Source organism: Dendropsophus ebraccatus, chromosome 3 (assembly GCF_027789765.1).
Source record: "Dendropsophus ebraccatus isolate aDenEbr1 chromosome 3, aDenEbr1.pat, whole genome shotgun sequence".
In the NCBI taxonomy this organism is placed as follows: Eukaryota; Metazoa; Chordata; class Amphibia; order Anura; family Hylidae; genus Dendropsophus; species Dendropsophus ebraccatus.
In genome coordinates, this window is record NC_091456.1 from 807,497 (window position 1) to 827,211 (window position 19,715).

Below are 19,715 nucleotides of genomic sequence, written 5' to 3' on the forward strand. Positions count from 1 at the left end.
GTAACCACCCTAGATTACCTGTAACCACCCCGCATTACCTGTAACCACCCTGGATTACCTGTAACCACCCCAGATTACCTGTAACCACCCCGCATTACTTGTAACTACCCCACATTGCCTGTAACCACCTCGGATTACCTGTAACCACCCCACATTACCTGTAACCACTCCAGATTACCTGTAACCACCTATCATTACCTGTAACCACCCCGCATTACCTGTAACCACCCCACATTACCTTTAACCACCCCGGATTACCTGTAACCCCCCCAGATTACTTGTAACCACCCCGCATTACTTGTAACCACCCCGGATTACCTGTAACCACCCCAGATTACCTGTAACCACTCTGCATTACCTGTAACCACCCCAGATTACCTGTAACCACCCCGCATTACCTGTAACCACCCCGCATTACCTGTAACCACCTCACATTACCTGTAACCACCCCAGTTTACCTGTAACCCCCCCGCATTACCTGTAACCACCCCGGATTACGTGTGACCACCCCAGATTACCTGTAACCACCCCTCATTACCTGTAACCACCCCAGTTTACCTGTAACCCCCCCAGTTTACCTGTAACCACCCCGCATTACTTGTAACCACCCCAGATTACCTGTAACCACCCCGGATTACTTGTAACCACCCCAGATTACCTGTAACCACTCTGCATTACCTGTAACCACTCTGCATTACCTGTAACCACCCCAAATTACCTGTAACCACCCCAAATTACCTGTAACCACCCCGCATTACCTGTAACCACCCCAGATTACCTGTAACCACCCCTCATTACCTGTAACCCCCCCCAGATTACCTGTAACCACCCCGCATTACCTGTAACCACCCCGCATTACCTGTAACCACCCCGCATTACCTGTAACCCCCCCAGATTACCTGTAATCACTCCAGATTACCTGTAACTACCCCGCATTACCTGTAACCCCCCCAGATTACCTGTAACCCCCCCAGATTACCTGTAACCACCCCGCATTACCTGTAACCACTCCAAATTACCTGTAACCACCCCGCATTACTTGTAACCACCCCGCATTACCTGTAACCCCCCCAGATTACCTGTAATCACTCCAGATTACCTGTAACCACCCTGCATTACCTGTAACCCCCCCAGATTACCTGTAACCACCCCACATTACCTGTAACCACCCCGCATTACCTGTAACCCCCCCAGATTACCTGTAACCCCCCCAGATTACCTGTAACCACCCCGCATTACCTGTAACCACCCCAGATTACCTGTAACCACCCCACATTACCTGTAACCACCCTAGATTACCTGTAACCACCCCGCATTACCTGTAACCACCCTGGATTACCTGTAACCACCCCAGATTACCTGTAACCACCCCGCATTACTTGTAACTACCCCACATTGCCTGTAACCACCTCGGATTACCTGTAACCACCCCACATTACCTGTAACCACTCCAGATTACCTGTAACCACCTATCATTACCTGTAACCACCCCGCATTACCTGTAACCACCCCACATTACCTTTAACCACCCCGGATTACCTGTAACCCCCCCAGATTACCTGTAACCACCCCGCATTACTTGTAACCACCCCGGATTACCTGTAACCACCCCAGATTACCTGTAACCACTCTGCATTACCTGTAACCACTCTGCATTACCTGTAACCACCCCAGATTACCTGTAACCACCCCGCATTACCTGTAACCACCCCGCATTACCTGTAACCACCTCACATTACCTGTAACCACCCCAGTTTACCTGTAACCCCCCCGCATTACCTGTAACCACCCCGGATTACGTGTGACCACCCCAGATTACCTGTAACCACCCCTCATTACCTGTAACCACCCCAGTTTACCTGTAACCCCCCCAGATTACCTGTAACCACCCCGCATTACTTGTAACCACCCCAGATTACCTGTAACCACCCCGGATTACTTGTAACCACCCCAGATTACCTGTAACCACTCTGCATTACCTGTAACCACTCTGCATTACCTGTAACCACCCCAAATTACCTGTAACCACCCCGCATTACCTGTAACCACCCCGCATTACCTGTAACCACCCCAGATTACCTGTAACCACCCCTCATTACCTGTAACCCCCCCCAGATTACCTGTAACCACCCCGCATTACCTGTAACCACCCCGCATTACCTGTAACCCCCTCCAGATTACCTGTAACCACTCTGCATTACCTGTAACCACCCCGCATTACCTGTAACCCCCCCAGATTACCTGTAATCACTCCAGATTACCTGTAACTACCCCGCATTACCTGTAACCCCCCCTGATTACCTGTAACCACCCCAGATTACCTGTAACCACCCCAGATTACCTGTAACCACTCCAAATTACCTGTAACCACCCCGCATTACTTGTAACCACCCCGCATTACCTGTAACCCCCCCAGATTACCTGTAATCACTCCAGATTACCTGTAACCACCCTGCATTACCTGTAACCCCCCCAGATTACCTGTAACCACCCCACATTACCTGTAACCACCCCGCATTACCTGTAACCCCCCGGATTACCTGTAACCCCCCCAGATTACCTGTAACCACCCCGCATTACCTGTAACCACCCCAGATTACCTGTAACCACCCCGCATTACCTGTAACCACCCTAGATTACCTGTAACCACCCCGCATTACCTGTAACCACCCTGGATTACCTGTAACCACCCCACATTGCCTGTAACCACCCCGCATTACTTGTAACCACCCCACCCACAGATTATTCATAACCACTCCAGTTTACCTGTAACTGCTCAGATTACCCTTAACCACCCCAGATAGCCAGTAAACACCCCCAGATTGCCTGTAACCACCCCAGATTGCCACAGGCTACCCATAACCACTACAGATTGCCACAGATTGCCCGTAACCACCCCAGATTGCCTATCACTCCTCCCCCAGATTGCCCATCACCACCCCAGTTTGCCTGTGACCCCCCCCCCCAGATTGCCCGTCACCACCCCAGATAGTCGCTAAACACCCCCAGATTGTCCGTTACCACCCTATATAGCCAGTAAACACCCCCAGATAGCCAGTAACCACCCCCAGATTGCCCGTAACCAACCCAGATAGCCAGTAAACACCCCTAGATAGCCAGTAAACACCCCCAGATTGCCTGTAACCACCCCAGATTGCCTGTAACCACCCCAGATTGCCCGTAACCACCCCAGGTTGCCCGTTACCAACCCAGATAGCCAGTAAACACCCCCAGATTGTCCGTTACCATCCCATACAGCCAGTAAACACCCCCAGATAGCCGGTAAACACCCCCAGATAGCCAGTAAACACCCCTAAATAGCCAGTAAACACCCCCCAGATTGCCCGTAACCACCCCAGATTGCCCATAACCACCCCAGATTGCCCGTAAACAACGCAGATAGCCAGTAAACACCCCCAGATTGCCACAGACTGCTCGTACCACCCCAGATTGCCCGTCACCACCCCAGATAGCAAGTAAACACTCCCAGGTTGCCTGTCAACAGCCCCCCCCCCCCCCAGATTACCTGTAATCTCATTTAAAAAATTTTTTTTTAGCAACTGCGATATTCTAATAACCGATACTAGCTGCGGTTTTGCACCAGCAAAATGGCGCTCCTTTCCTTCTGAGCCCCGCTGTGTGCCCATACAGTGGTTTATGCCCACATATTGGGTACCATTGTACTCAGGAGAACCTGCTTTACAAATTTTGCAGTGCATTTTCTCTCCTGTTTCTCGTGAAATTGAGAAATTTCAAACTAAACAAACATATTATTGAAAAAATTATTTTTTTTCATTTTTACTTTCTAATTTTGAATCCTTTCCTCTAATACCTGTGGGGTCAAAATGCTCACTGCACCCCAAGATGACTTCTTTGAGGGGTGCCCTTTCCAAAATGGGGTGACTTTTGGGGGTTTCTCTTCTGCTGACACTACAGGGGCACTGCAAACGCACCTGACGCTCGGAAACTTGTTCAGAAAAATCTGCACTGAAAATGCTAATTGGCGCTCCCTTCCTTCTGAGCCCCGCTGTGTGCCCATACAGTGGTTTATGCCCACATATGGGGTAAAGTTCTACTCAGGAGAACCTGCGTTACAGATTTTGGGGTGCATTTTCTCTCCTGTTCCTTGTGAAATTTCAAACTAAACATAAATATTATTGGAAAAATTCTAGTTTTTCATTTTTACTGTCTAATTTTGAATACTTTCCTCTAATACCTGTGGGGTCAAAATGCTCACCGCTCACCAAGACCAAGACCAAGACCACATATGGGGTACCGTTGTACTCAAGAGAACCTGCGTTACAGATTTTGGGGTGCTTTTTCTCTCCTGTTGCTTGTGAAAATGAGATACTTTAATCTGAACAAACATATTATTTGAAAATTTCTATTTTCCATTTTTCTCTGGCCTAATTGTGAATACTTTCCTCCAGCCCCTGTAGGGTTAAAATGCTCATTATACCCCTAGATTAATTCCTTCGGGTGTGTAGTTTCCAAAATGGGGTCATTTATGGGGGTTTCAAGTATACAAGCCTCCTAAACACACTTAAAAAAAGAACTGGTCCCTAAAAAAATTAGTTTTGGAAATTTCATGAAAAATTGGTAATTTGCTGATACATTTCTAAGCCCCGTAACACCCAAGAAAAGTAAAATATGTTTCTGAAATTATGCCAGAATAAAGAGGACATACGGTAATGTGGCCTAGTAACTAATTTATGAGATTTGACTTTCTTTTCTTAGAAGCAGAGAATTTCAAAGTTTGTAAAGTGCAAATTTTTCAAATTTTTCATGATATTGTTCACAAAAAACACAAAAGATAGTGACCAAATTTTACCACTAATATAAAGTGCCATATGTGACGAAAAAACAATCTCAGAATCGCTAGCATACGTTACAGCATCACTGAGCTATAAGCGCATAAAGTAAGACAGGTCAGATTTTGAAAAATGAGCCTGGTCATTAAAGGACAAGTGCCATGAAAACTTTTTCCCAGTAATTAAAGCACATTACAAAGTTATATAACTCTGTAATATGCTTCAATCACCTATCTACCTCCCTTCCCTGTCTTTTCCCCCCTCCACCCCCCACCAGGAAGTGTCCTATCTCACACAGACCTGATTACTGTTGTCACAGTCACCAAGCTCTTCTCTCAGCTCCTTCTCCTGTTACACTAGCCTCCCCCTCCCCTGACTTGTCAGGTGACTCGGCTTTCTCAGCTCCCATTGGCTGAACAACTGCAAGCCATCACTTGTCACATCTCACTTGCTTATCTTCCCCCAGACTGACACCGGCACATAGGCAGCTCCCCCCTCCCCTCATACCCTCTCTCCTGCTGCCGTGGACTCAGTGAAGGAGTCATGTCACTAGAGAAGATAAGCTGAGCAAGCTGAGCCACCTGACAAGGAGGGGGAGGGGGAGGCTGGTGTAACAGGAGCTAGAGCAGCCCTCCTGCTGATGACTCATCCTCACAAGAAGGAGCTGCCTGGTGACGTTGACAACCGTCATCAGGTCTGTGTGAGGTAGGACACTTCCTGGTGGGGGGAGGAGGGGGGAAAAGACAGGGAAGGGAGGCAGATAGGTGATTGAAGCACATTACAGAGTTATATAACTTTGTAATGTGCTTCAATTACTGGGAAAAAGTTTTTCATGGCACTTGTCCTTTAAGGCTCAAATAGGCTTGGTCCCTAAGGGGTTAATATATATTTAATGTTTGTTTTTGGGTGTGGGAGGAAACCGGTGTACCCTGAGGAAACCCACGCAAACATGGAGAGAGAACATAGAAACTCTTTGCAGATGTTGCCCTTAGTGGGATTTGAACCCAGGACCCCAGCGCTGCAGGGCTACTGTGCTAACCACTGAGCCACCAAAAACATAGCTGCATTTTTCCATAAACAGTTGTCCTTGGTGGGTGCTGTCCCATTAAAGTAAATGGAGATGAATTCTAATACCACACACAGCCTGGGGACTGGGGTGGAGCTGTTTTTGCAAAAAAGTAGTTCTGTTTTGTTTTTTAAATCCTGGATAACCTCCTACATTGTTTCGATCATTCAGGATAAGTCCATGGACTTGTATTGCCAAATTCTTACTCTTTCATCTACAAAATAGAGCGCAGTAACAAGAGTCTTTATCTATTTTATTTATTTTTGTTCAACTAGTAAAAATCCACAATATATGTGATACATGATCCCAATGGACTTGTTTGCCTCACATAAGGATCCTCAAGTTAGGAGCTTGTCGGAATAAATAGCGAAGATGGCGAAGATGGCGAGAGTATTTCTACAGTCAGATATAGAATAGTAACATAGTGGCTAGCATAATGTTATTAGAAAATCCCTGCAACATTAACATTTATATGTATATTTCTACAAAATTAGCTCTTCTCTATGTCAAGGATTGGCCCATAGCTCTGTATTGTGTCTAGTAATGATATATAGGGGAAGCTGCAGCAAGGTGTATTAAAGAAGCTGTGTGTTTTGATCACTATGCAAGAGCATAGTCAAATTGTCCTTTTTCAAGTCCTTCCACTCCATCTGCCCAGGTAGATGTTGGCATACTTCGGTAAGGATCCAGAAGAATCCTAAAACACCTGACGATGAGCACGCCCAGAATGATGAATAACAGAATAACAAAAGCAAAGGTGGTCTTCTGCTCCAGCGTCATGGAGGGGCCGGAGGAGGCGTTCAGTGTGGGTAACATGGTAGAGGGTAAAGTCTCTCCATCCATTGTCCACCAAAATGGAAACAGCCAATTCCACAAGGGCTTTTTCTTCTTCATCACTTCCCCAAATTCATGATGGAAATAGTTTGGCTTTAACTGGGAATCTAAAAAGTAAAGAAAGTCCAAATGGTGAGTTTTACCATTAACTAAGGGATTAGCGACACTCTTCTCTATTTCATCCAGGGCTCCAGATTTATGGGCTCATTTGCCTCCACCGACCATCACAGCTCAGCTGTCACTTTACCCGATCGCGCTAAGATATGAAAGCTGAGCTGTAATTGGTTGTTGGGGCAAATTACACCCGTTTTTCTTTGTGTGGATAAATCTGGACCAATATGTTAAGAAAATTAAGTGATATTGCTGATTATTATTAATATTTTATTATTATTTACTTTTATTATAACTCCACCCAACTACTTAGATTTCACCCAAAGGGAAGCCATTATTTTCCTTCTTCATAGACTACACGTTGCTGTCACGTTGCACAGGCCGCCTGTTACTGGAGAAGATTGAGGACGTTTTTCCATGTGATTAATAAAAGGCCGATAGGATTGAGGAGGGTAATCGGCACATTTCCAGTAGAATGGCTGTGAATAAGTTTTCTTCTGCCCGCTCCCTGCTCTGCATAATAATAATTTGGCAGCTTCTTCTGTACAGTTTTATCTTCCATCCACTGCTATTATGTATGAACAAATGACTGAAATCCACTTTCCACTGACATCCCCGCGCTCAGGCCTCCTGCTCTGTATCTATGGGCTCAGCGCTCACACATCCTGCTCTGTATCTATGGGCTCAGCGCTCACACATCCTGTATCTATATGCTCAGCGCTCACACATCCTGCTCTGTATCTATGGGCTCAGCGCTCACACATCCTGCTCTGTATCTATGGGCTCAGCGCTCACACATCCTGTATCTATATGCTCAGCGCTCACACATCCTGCTCTGTATCTATAGGCTCAGCGCTCACACATCCTGCTCTGTATCTATGGGCTCAGCGCTCACACATCCTATATCTATGGGCTCAGCACTCACCCATCCTGTATCTATGGGCTCAGCACTCACCCATCCTGCTCTGTATCTATGGGCTCAGCACTCACACATCCTGTATCTATGGGCTCAGCACTCACACATCCTGCTCTGTATCTATGGGCTCAGCGCTCACACATCCTGCTCTGTATCTATGGGCTCAGCGCTCGCACATCCTGCTCTGTATCTATGGGCTCAGCGCTCACACATCCTGCTCTGTATCTATGGGCTCAGCGCTCACACATCCTGCTCTGTATCTATGGGCTCAGCACTCACACATCCTGCTCTGTATCTATGGGCTCAGCGCTCACACATCCTGCTCTGTATGTATGGGCTCAGCGCTCACACATCCTGCTCTGTATCTATGGGCTCAGCACTCACACATCCTGCTCTGTATGTATGGGCTCAGCACTCACACATCCTGCTCTGTATCTATGGGCTCAGCACTCACACATCCTGCTCTGTATCTATGGGCTCAGCACTCACACATCCTGCTCAGGGCAGTTTCTAGGTCATTTTGGCAACAGGGCGAATTTTGATCAAGATTTATCAAGATTCAGGATACTAGGAAGAAGCAGTGTGTGTATTGCAGCATAGAGCAGTGCAGCGCTCCTAACAGATAATGTTCTATTCAATACAAATTCATCATACAGTGACTCACAGGTGACGTCTTCTTTGATCTGAGGCGTTACTTTCACTTTTCCTCTCCATCCGGCTCAGACCTCCATGATGATTTCTTGCAGCTACAATTCATCTCTTCTGAACCTGCCAGACAAACATCTCAGGATCCGCACTTCCAGAAACTTCCTTCCCACCTATAAGGTCCCAAACTGTATGCTGGGAGAGCTGGATGACCTCCATTACACTGACATACAGGATGCTGGGAAAGCTGGGTGACCTCCATTATACACTGACATACAGGATGCTGGGAGAGCTGGGTGACATCCATTACACTGACATACAGGGTGCTGGGAAAGCTGGGTGACCTCCATTACACTGACATACAAGATGCTGGGAGAGTTGGATAACCTCCATTACACTGACATCCAGGATGCTGGGAGAGCTGGATGACCTCTATTACACTGATATACAGGATTAGGGGAGAGCTGGGTGACCTCCATTATACACTGCCATACAGGATTAGGGGAGCGCTAGGTGACCTCCATTATACACTGCCATACAGGATTAGGGGAGCGCTAGGTGACCTCCATTATACTGACATACAAGATGCTGGGAGAGTTGGATAACCTCCATTACACTGACATCCAGGATGCTGGGAGAGCTGGGTGACCTCCATTATACACTGACATACAGGATGCTGGGAGAGCTGGATGACCTCTATTACACTGATATACAGGATTAGGGGAGAGCTGGGTGACCTCCATTATACACTGCCATACAGGATTAGGGGAGCGCTAGGTGACCTCCATTATACTGACATACAGGATGCTGGGAAAGCTGGGTGACCTCCATTATACACTGACATACAGGATACTGGGAAAGCTGTGTGACCTCCATTATACACTGACATACAGGATACTGGGAAAGCTGGGTGACCTCCATCACACTGACATACAGGATTAGGGGAGAGCTGGGTGACCACCATTATACTGACATACATGATGCTGGGAAAGCTGGGTGATCTCCATTATACACTGACATACAGGATTAGGGGAGAGCTGGGTGACCACCATTATACACTGACATACAGGATTAGGGGAGAGCTGGGTGACCACCATTATACTGACATACAGGATGCTGGGAAAGCTGGGTGACCTCCATTATACACTGACATACAGGATACTGGGAAAGCTGTGTAACCTCCATTATACACTGACATACAGGATTAGGGGAGAGCTGGGTGACCTCCATTATACTGACATACAGGATTAGGGGAGAGCTGGGTGACCTCCATTATACACTGACATAGAGGATACTGGGAAAGCTGTGTAACCTCCATTATACACTGACATACAGGATTAGGGGAGAGCTGGGTGACCTCCATTATACTGACATACAGGATTAGGGGAGAGCTGGGTGACCTCCATTATACACTGACATACAGGATTAGCAGAGAGCTGGGTGATCTCCATTATACACTGACATACAGGATTAGGGGAGAGCTGGGTGATCTCCATTATACTGCCATACAGGATTAGGGGAGAGCTGGGTGACCTCCATTATACAGGGACATACAGGATTAGGGGAGAGCTGGGTGACCTCCATTATACAGGGACATACAGGATTAGGGGAGAGCTGGGTGATCTCCATTATACAGGGACATACAGGATTAGGGGAGAGCTGGGTGATCTCCATTATACACTGACATACAGGATTAGGGGAGAGCTGGGTGACCTCCATTATACTGACATACAGGATTAGGGGAGAGCTGGGTGACCTCCATTATATACTGACATTCAGGATTAGGGGAGAGCTGGGTGATCTCCATTATATACTGACATACAGGATTAGGGGAGAGCTGGGTGACCTCCATTATACACTGCCATACAGGATTAGGGGAGAGCTGGGTGACCTCCATTATACACTGACATACAGGATTAGGGGAGAGCTGGGTGACCTCCATTATACACTGACATACAGGATTAGGGGAGAGCTGGGTGACCTCCATTATACACTGACATACAGGATTAGGGGAGAGCTGGGTGACCTCCATTATACTGACATACAGGATTAGGGGAGAGCTGGGTGACCTCCATTATACTGACATACAGGATTAGGGGAGAGCTGGATGACCTCCATTACACTGACATACAGGATGCTGGGAAAGCTGGGTGACCTCCATTATACACTGACATACAGGATGCTGGGAGAGCTGGGTGACATCCATTACACTGACATACAGGGTGCTGGGAAAGCTGGGTGACCTCCATTACACTGACATACAAGATGCTGGGAGAGTTGGATAACCTCCATTACACTGACATCCAGGATGCTGGGAGAGCTGGATGACCTCTATTACACTGATATACAGGATTAGGGGAGAGCTGGGTGACCTCCATTATACACTGCCATACAGGATTAGGGGAGCGCTAGGTGACCTCCATTATACACTGCCATACAGGATTAGGGGAGCGCTAGGTGACCTCCATTATACTGACATACAGGATGCTGGGAAAGCTGGGTGACCTCCATTATACACTGACATACAGGATGCTGGGAGAGCTGGATGACCTCTATTACACTGATATACAGGATTAGGGGAGAGCTGGGTGACCTCCATTATACACTGCCATACAGGATTAGGGGAGCGCTAGGTGACCTCCATTATACTGACATACAGGATGCTGGGAAAGCTGGGTGACCTCCATTATACACTGACATACAGGATACTGGGAAAGCTGTGTGACCTCCATTATACACTGACATACAGGATACTGGGAAAGCTGGGTGACCTCCATCACACTGACATACAGGATTAGGGGAGAGCTGGGTGACCACCATTATACTGACATACATGATGCTGGGAAAGCTGGGTGATCTCCATTGTACACTGACATACAGGATTAGGGGAGAGCTGGGTGACCACCATTATACACTGACATACAGGATTAGGGGAGAGCTGGGTGACCAACATTTTACTGACATACAGGATGCTGGGAAAGCTGGGTGACCTCCATTATACACTGACATACAGGATACTGGGAAAGCTGTGTAACCTCCATTATACACTGACATACAGGATTAGGGGAGAGCTGGGTGACCTCCATTATACTGACATTCAGGATTAGGGGAGAGCTGGGTGACCTCCATTATACACTGACATAGAGGATACTGGGAAAGCTGTGTAACCTCCATTATACACTGACATACAGGATTAGGGGAGAGCTGGGTGACCTCCATTATACTGACATACAGGATTAGGGGAGAGCTGGGTGACCTCCATTATACACTGACATACAGGATTAGCGGAGAGCTGGGTGATCTCCATTATACACTGACATACAGGATTAGGGGAGAGCTGGGTGACCTCCATTATACACTGACATACAGGATTAGGGGAGAGCTGGGTGACCTCCATTATACACTGACATACAGGATTAGGGGAGAGCTGGGTGATCTCCATTATACACTGACATACAGGATTAGGGGAGAGCTGGGTGATCTCCATTATACTGCCATACAGGATTAGGGGAGAGCTGGGTGACCTCCATTATACAGGGACATACAGGATTAGGGGAGAGCTGGGTGACCTCCATTATACAGGGACATACAGGATTAGGGGAGAGCTGGGTGATCTCCATTATACAGGGACATACAGGATTAGGGGAGAGCTGGGTGATCTCCATTATACACTGACATACAGGATTAGGGGAGAGCTGGGTGACCTCCAATATACTGACATACAGGATTAGGGGAGAGCTGGGTGACCTCCATTATATACTGACATTCAGGATTAGGGGAGAGCTGGGTGATCTCCATTATATACTGACATACAGGATTAGGGGAGAGCTGGGTGACCTCCATTATACACTGCCATACAGGATTAGGGGAGAGCTGGGTGACCTCCATTATACACTGACATACAGGATTAGGGGAGAGCTGGGTGACCTCCATTATACACTGACATACAGGATTAGGGGAGAGCTGGGTGACCTCCATTATACTGACATACAGGATTAGGGGAGAGCTGGGTGACCTCCATTATACTGACATACAGGATTAGGGGAGAGCTGGGTGACCTCCATTATACACTGACATACAGGATTAGGGGAGAGCTGGGTGACCTCCATTATACTGACATACAGGATTAGCGGAGAGCTGGGTGATCTCCATTATACAGGGACATACAGGATTAGGGGAGAGCTGGGTGACCTCCATTATACACTGACATACAGGATTAGGGGAGAGCTGGGTGACCTCCATTATACACTGACATACAGGATTAGGGGAGAGCTGGGTGACCTCCATTATACACTGACATTCAGGATTAGGGGAGAGCTGGATGACCTCCATTATACTGACATACAGGATTAGGGGAGAGCTGGGTGACCTCCATTATACACTGACATACAGGATTAGGGGAGAGCTGGGTGACCTCCATTATACTGACATACAGGATTAGGGGAGAGCTCGGTGATCTCCATTATACTGACATACAGGATTAGGGGAGAGCTGGGTGAACTCTTTTATACTGCCATACAGGATTAGCGGAGAGCTGGGTGATCTCCATTATACTGACATTCAGGATTAGGGGAGAGCTGGGTGACCTCCATTATACTGACATACAGGATTAGGGGAGAGCTGGGTGACCTCCATTATACACTGACATACAGGATTAGGGGAGAGCTGGGTGATCTCCATTATACAGGGACATAGAGGATTAGGGGAGAGCTGGGTGACCTCCATTATACACTGACATACAGGATTAGGGGAGAGCTGGGTGACCTCCAATATACACTGCCATACAGGATTAGGGGAGAGCTGGGTGACCTCCATTATACACTGACATACAGGATTAGGGGAGAGCTGGGTGACCTCTATTATACACTGACATACAGGATTAGGGGAGAGCTGGGTGACCTCCATTATACTGACATACAGGATTAGGGGAGAGCTGAGTGACCTCCATTATACTGACATTCAGGATTAGGGGAGAGCTGAGTGACCTCCATTATACTGACATTCAGGATTAGGGGAGAGCTGGGTGACCTCTATTACACTGACATACAGGATTAGGGGAGAGCTGGGTGACCTCCATTATACTGACATACAGGATTAGGGGAGAGCTGGGTGATCTCCATTATACACTGACATACAGGATTAGGGGAGAGCTGGGTGACCTCCATTATACACTGACATACAGGATTAGGGGAGAGCTCGGTGATCTCCATTATACACTGACATACAGGATTAGGGGAGAGCTGGGTGACCTCCATTATACTGACATACAGGATTAGGGGAGAGCTGGGTGACCTCCATTATACTGACATACAGGATTAGGGGAGAGCTGGGTGACCTCCATTATACAGGGACATACAGGATTAGGGGAGAGCTGGGTGACCTCCATTATACTGACATTCAGGATTAGGGGAGAGCTGGGTGACCTCCATTATACTGACATACAGGATTAGGGGAGAGCTGGGTGACCTCCATTATACTGACATACAGGATTAGGGGAGAGCTGGGTGATCTCCATTATACTGACATTCAGGATTAGGGGAGAGCTGGGTGATCTCCATTATATACTGACATACAGGATAAGGGAAGAGCTGGGTGACCTCCATTATACTGACATTCAGGATGCTGGGAGAGCTGGGTGACTTGTCAGCTCTGGCGCCGGGGGCGGGGCTTATCGTCGGGGGGGCGGGGCTTATCGCGACATATTCGGGGCTCCCTCTGTGCAGGATCCCCCACCAGATACTCACCTCTGTCCCTGCTGCCTCCAGCTCCTCTTCTGGCTTCCGGTGCAGGCCGCCACCTGTCATACACAGCCGCCTGCACAGGAAGCCGCTGTCTCTGCCCCGGCTGCTGTTTCCCCTAGCTGTGCCTGCTGTACACACAGCTAATGGTCTCTCTGGCCAGGGGATCAGGAACTTAGATTCCAGATCCTCGGGCCAGTCCTGATAATGCGGCGGCTGCGGGCCGGGTACTGTGGGCGCCCGATGCGGTGGCCCAGCTCGCCCGCCCCTAGAAACGGCCCTGATCCTGCTCTGTATCTATGGGCTCAGCGCTCACACATCCTGTATCTATGGGCTCAGCGCTCACACATCCTGTATCTATGGGCTCAGCGCTCACACATCCTGTATCTATGGGCTCAGCGCTCACATATCCTGTATCTATGGGCTCAGCGCTCACACATCCTGCTCTGTATCTATGGGCTCAGCGCTCACACATCCTGCTCTGTATCTATGGGCTCAGCGCTCACACATCCTGCTCTGTATCTATGGGCTCAGCACTCACACATCCTGTATCTATGGGCTCAGCGCTCACACATCCTGCTCTATATCTATGGGCTCAGCACTCACACATCCTGTATCTATGGGCTCAGCGCTCACACATCCTGCTCTGTATCTATGGGCTCAGCACTCACATATCCTGCTCTGTATCTATGGGCTCAGCACTCACATCCTGCTCTGTATCTATGGGCTCAGCACTCACACATCCTGTATCTATGGGCTCAGCGCTCACACATCCTGCTCTGTATCTATGGGCTCAGCGCTCACATCCTGCTCTGTATCTATGGGCTCAGCGCTCACATCCTGCTCTGTATCTATGGGCTCAGCGCTCACATCCTGCTCTGTATCTATGGGCTCAGCGCTCACACATCCTGCTCTGTATCTATGGGCTCAGCGCTCACATCCTGCTCTGTATCTATGGGCTCAGCGCTCACACATCCTGTATCTATGGGCTCAGCGCTCACACATCCTGTATCTATGGGCTCAGCGCTCACACATCCTGTATCTATGGGCTCAGCGCTCACACATCCTGCTCTGTATCTATGGGCTCAGCGCTTACACATCCTGTATCTATGGGCTCAGCACTCACACATCCTGCTCTGTATCTATGGGCTCAGCACTCACACATCCTGCTCTGTATCTATGGGCTCAGCGCTCACACATCCTGCTCTATATCTATGGGCTCAGCGCTCACACATCCTGCTCTGTATCTATGGGCTCAGCACTCACACATCCTGTATCTATGGGCTCAGCGCTCACACATCCTGCTCTGTATCTATGGGCTCAGCACTCACATATCCTGCTCTGTATCTATGGGCTCAGCGCTCACACATCCTGCTCTATATCTATGGGCTCAGCACTCACACATCCTGTATCTATGGGCTCAGCGCTCACACATCCTGCTCTGTATCTATGGGCTCAGCACTCACACATCCTGCTCTGTATCTATGGGCTCAGCGCTCACACATCCTGCTCTATATCTATGGGCTCAGCGCTCACACATCCTGCTCTGTATCTATGGGCTCAGCACTCACACATCCTGTATCTATGGGCTCAGCGCTCACACATCCTGTATCTATGGGCTCAGCACTCACACATCCTGTATCTATGGGCTCAGCACTCACATATCCTGCTCTGTATCTATGGGCTCAGCACTCACATATCCTGCTCTGTATCTATGGGCTCAGCACTCACATATCCTGCTCTGTATCTATGGGCTCAGCACTCACATATCCTGCTCTGTATCTATGGGCTCAGCACTCACATATCCTGCTCTGTATCTATGGGCTCAGCACTCACATATCCTGCTCTGTATTTATGGGCTCAGCACTCACATCCTGCTCTGTATCTATGGGCTCAGTGCTCACACATCCTGTATCTATGGGCTCAGCGCTCACACATCCTGCTCTGTATCTATGGGCTCAGCACTCAGACCTCCTGCTCTGTATCTATGGGCTCAGCACTCACACATCCTGCTCTGTATCTATGGGCTCAGCGCTCACATATCCTGCTCTGTATTTATGGGCTCAGCACTCACATCCTGCTCTGTATCTATGGGCTCAGTGCTCACACATCCTGTATCTATGGGCTCAGCGCTCACACATCCTGCTCTGTATCTATGGGCTCAGCACTCACATATCCTGCTCTGTGCCTGCTGTACACACAGCTAAAGGTCTCTCTGGCCAGGGGATCTGGAACTTAGATTTCAGATCCTCGGGCCAGTCCTGATGATGCGGCGGCTGCGGGCCGGGTACTGTGGGCGCCCGATGCGGTGGCCCAGCTCGCCCGCCCCTAGAAACGGCCCTGATCCTGCTCTGTATCTATGGGCTCAGCGCTTACACATCCTGTATCTATGGGCTCAGCGCTCACACATCCTGTATCTATGGGCTCAGCGCTCACACATCCTGTATCTATGGGCTCAGCGCTCACATATCCTGTATCTATGGGCTCAGCGCTCACACATCGTGCTCTGTATCTATGGGCTCAGCGCTCACACATCCTGCTCTGTATCTATGGGCTCAGCACTCACACATCCTGTATCTATGGGCTCAGCGCTCACACATCCTGCTCTATATCTATGGGCTCAGCACTCACACATCCTGTATCTATGGGCTCAGCGCTCACACATCCTGCTCTGTATCTATGGGCTCAGCACTCACATATCCTGCTCTGTATCTATGGGCTCAGCACTCACATCCTGCTCTGTATCTATGGGCTCAGCACTCACACATCCTGTATCTATGGGCTCAGCGCTCACACATCCTGCTCTGTATCTATGGGCTCAGCGCTCACATCCTGCTCTGTATCTATGGGCTCAGCACTCACATATCCTGCTCTGTATCTATGGGCTCAGCGCTCACATCCTGCTCTGTATCTATGGGCTCAGCGCTCACATCCTGCTCTGTATCTATGGGCTCAGCGCTCACATCCTGCTCTGTATCTATGGGCTCAGCGCTCACACATCCTGCTCTGTATCTATGGGCTCAGCGCTCACATCCTGCTCTGTATCTATGGGCTCAGCGCTCACACATCCTGTATCTATGGGCTCAGCGCTCACACATCCTGTATCTATGGGCTCAGCGCTCACACATCCTGCTCTGTATCTATGGGCTCAGCGCTTACACATCCTGTATCTATGGGCTTAGCACTCACACATCCTGTATCTATGGGCTCAGCACTCACACATCCTGCTCTGTATCTATGGGCTTAGCACTCACACATCCTGCTCTGTATCTATGGGCTCAGCACTCACACATCCTGCTCTGTATCTATGGGCTCAGCGCTCACACATCCTGCTCTATATCTATGGGCTCAGCGCTCACACATCCTGCTCTGTATCTATGGGCTCAGCACTTACACATCCTGTATCTATGGGCTCAGCACTCACACATCCTGTATCTATGGGCTCAGCACTCACACATCCTGTATCTATGGGCTCAGCGCTCACACATCCTGCTCTGTATCTATGGGCTCAGCACTCACATATCCTGCTCTGTATCTATGGGCTCAGCACTCACATATCCTGCTCTGTATCTATGGGCTCAGCACTCACATATCCTGCTCTGTATCTATGGGCTCAGCACTCACATATCCTGCTCTGTATTTATGGGCTCAGCACTCACATATCCTGCTCTGTATTTATGGGCTCAGCACTCACATCCTGCTCTGTATCTATGGGCTCAGCACTCACACATGCTGTATCTATGGGCTCAGCGCTCACACATCCTGCTCTGTATCTATGGGATCAGCGCTCACATCCTGCTCTGTATCTATGGGCTCAGCGCTCACATATCCTGCTCTGTATCTATGGGCTCAGCACTCACATATCCTGCTCTGTATCTATGGGCTCAGCGCTCACATATCCTGCTCTGTATCTATGGGCTCAGCACTCACATATCCTGCTCTGTATCTATGGGTTCAGCACTCACATATCCTGCTCTGTATCTATGAGCTCAGCACTCACATATCCTGCTCTGTATCTATGGGCTCAGCACTCACATATCCTGCTCTGTATCTATGGGCTCAGCACTCACATCCTGCTCTGTATCTATGGGCTCAGCACTCACACATCCTGTATCTATGGGCTCAGCGCTCACACATCCTGCTCTGTATCTATGGGCTCAGCGCTCACATCCTGCTCTGTATCTATGGGCTCAGCACTCACATATCCTGCTCTGTATCTATGGGCTCAGCGCTCACATCCTGCTCTGTATCTATGGGCTCAGCGCTCACATCCTGCTCTGTATCTATGGGCTCAGCGCTCACACATCCTGCTCTGTATCTATGGGCTCAGCGCTCACACATCCTGCTCTGTATCTATGGGCTCAGCGCTCACACATCCTGCTCTGTATCTATATGCTCAGCGCTCACACATCCTGCTCTGTATCTATGGGCTCAGTGCTCACACATCCTGCTCTGTATCTATGGGCTCAGCGCTCACACATCCTGCTCTGTATCTATGGGCTCAGCGCTCACACATCCTGCTCTGTATCTATGGGCTCAGCGCTCACACATCCTGCTCTGTATCTATGGGCTCAGCACTCACACATCCTGTATCTATGGGCTCAGCACTCACACATCCTGTATCTATGGGCTCAGCGCTCACACATCCTGTATCTATGGGCTCAGCGCTCACACATCCTGCTCTGTATCTATGGGCTCAGAGCTCACACATCCTGCTCTGTATCTATGGGCTCAGCACTCACACATCCTGCTCTGTATCTATGGGCTCAGCACTCACACATCCTGCTCTGTATCTATGGGCTCAGCGGTCACACATCCTGCTCTGTATCTATGGGCTCAGCACTCACACATCCTGCTCTGTATCTATGGGCTCAGCACTCACACATCCTGCTCTGTATCTATGGGCTCAGCACTCACACATCCTGCTCTGTATCTATGGGCTCAGCACTCACACATCCTGCTCTGTATCTATGGGCTCAGCGCTCACACATCCTGCTCTGTATCTATGGGCTCAGCCAGGGCGGGATTAAGGTTAGTGGAGGCCCCGGGCGACAATTTTGTTGGAGGCCCCCACTCCCCCCCCCCAAAAAAAAAAAAAATTAAACTATACCGCGATCTATACATATAGCAGCTTACTGTAGGCGACTTAGCACAGACCCCTCCTCGCTCCTGGCTGTATGGCTGAGCATCCTCCTCTGTTATGCATGTGATGGTCACTAGAGGCTGCAGTGCAGAGGAAGATGCCAGGCCTAGAGACAGGAGCAGGGAGGGCTGACTATTAGGGTGTGTTGTCACATAGCGTTAATAACGCAATGTGAGAAACCAGCATTTGACAAAATACCGAAAAAAAAAATGTAATTCAGTAACTCACAGGTGACGTCTTCTTTGATCTGAGGCGATCGCTCTCTGTTTCCTTTGCATCTTGCTCAGACCTCCATGATGATTTCTTCCAGCTACAATTCATCTCTTCAGAACCTGTCAGACAAACATCTTAGACTCCGCACATTTCCAGCCACTTCCTTCCCTTTTTCCCACCCATAGGCTTTCATACAGTAGTAACTCCGCTGTTTGGTGTCATGTGCAGTAAAGTAAGG

At 48.9% G+C, this 19,715-nt stretch overlaps 1 protein-coding gene across 1 annotated transcript; it reads right to left on the bottom strand.

Annotated features, from left to right (window-relative positions):
* Positions 1 to 6,477: 6,477 nt before the first annotated feature.
* Positions 6,478 to 6,789, bottom strand: CTXN3 (cortexin 3). The gene has a single exon (XM_069963938.1). The coding sequence runs from the start codon at positions 6,769 to 6,771 to the stop codon at positions 6,478 to 6,480; it is 294 nt and encodes a 97-aa protein (XP_069820039.1). The 5' UTR covers positions 6,772 to 6,789.
* Positions 6,790 to 19,715: the final 12,926 nt, after the last annotated feature.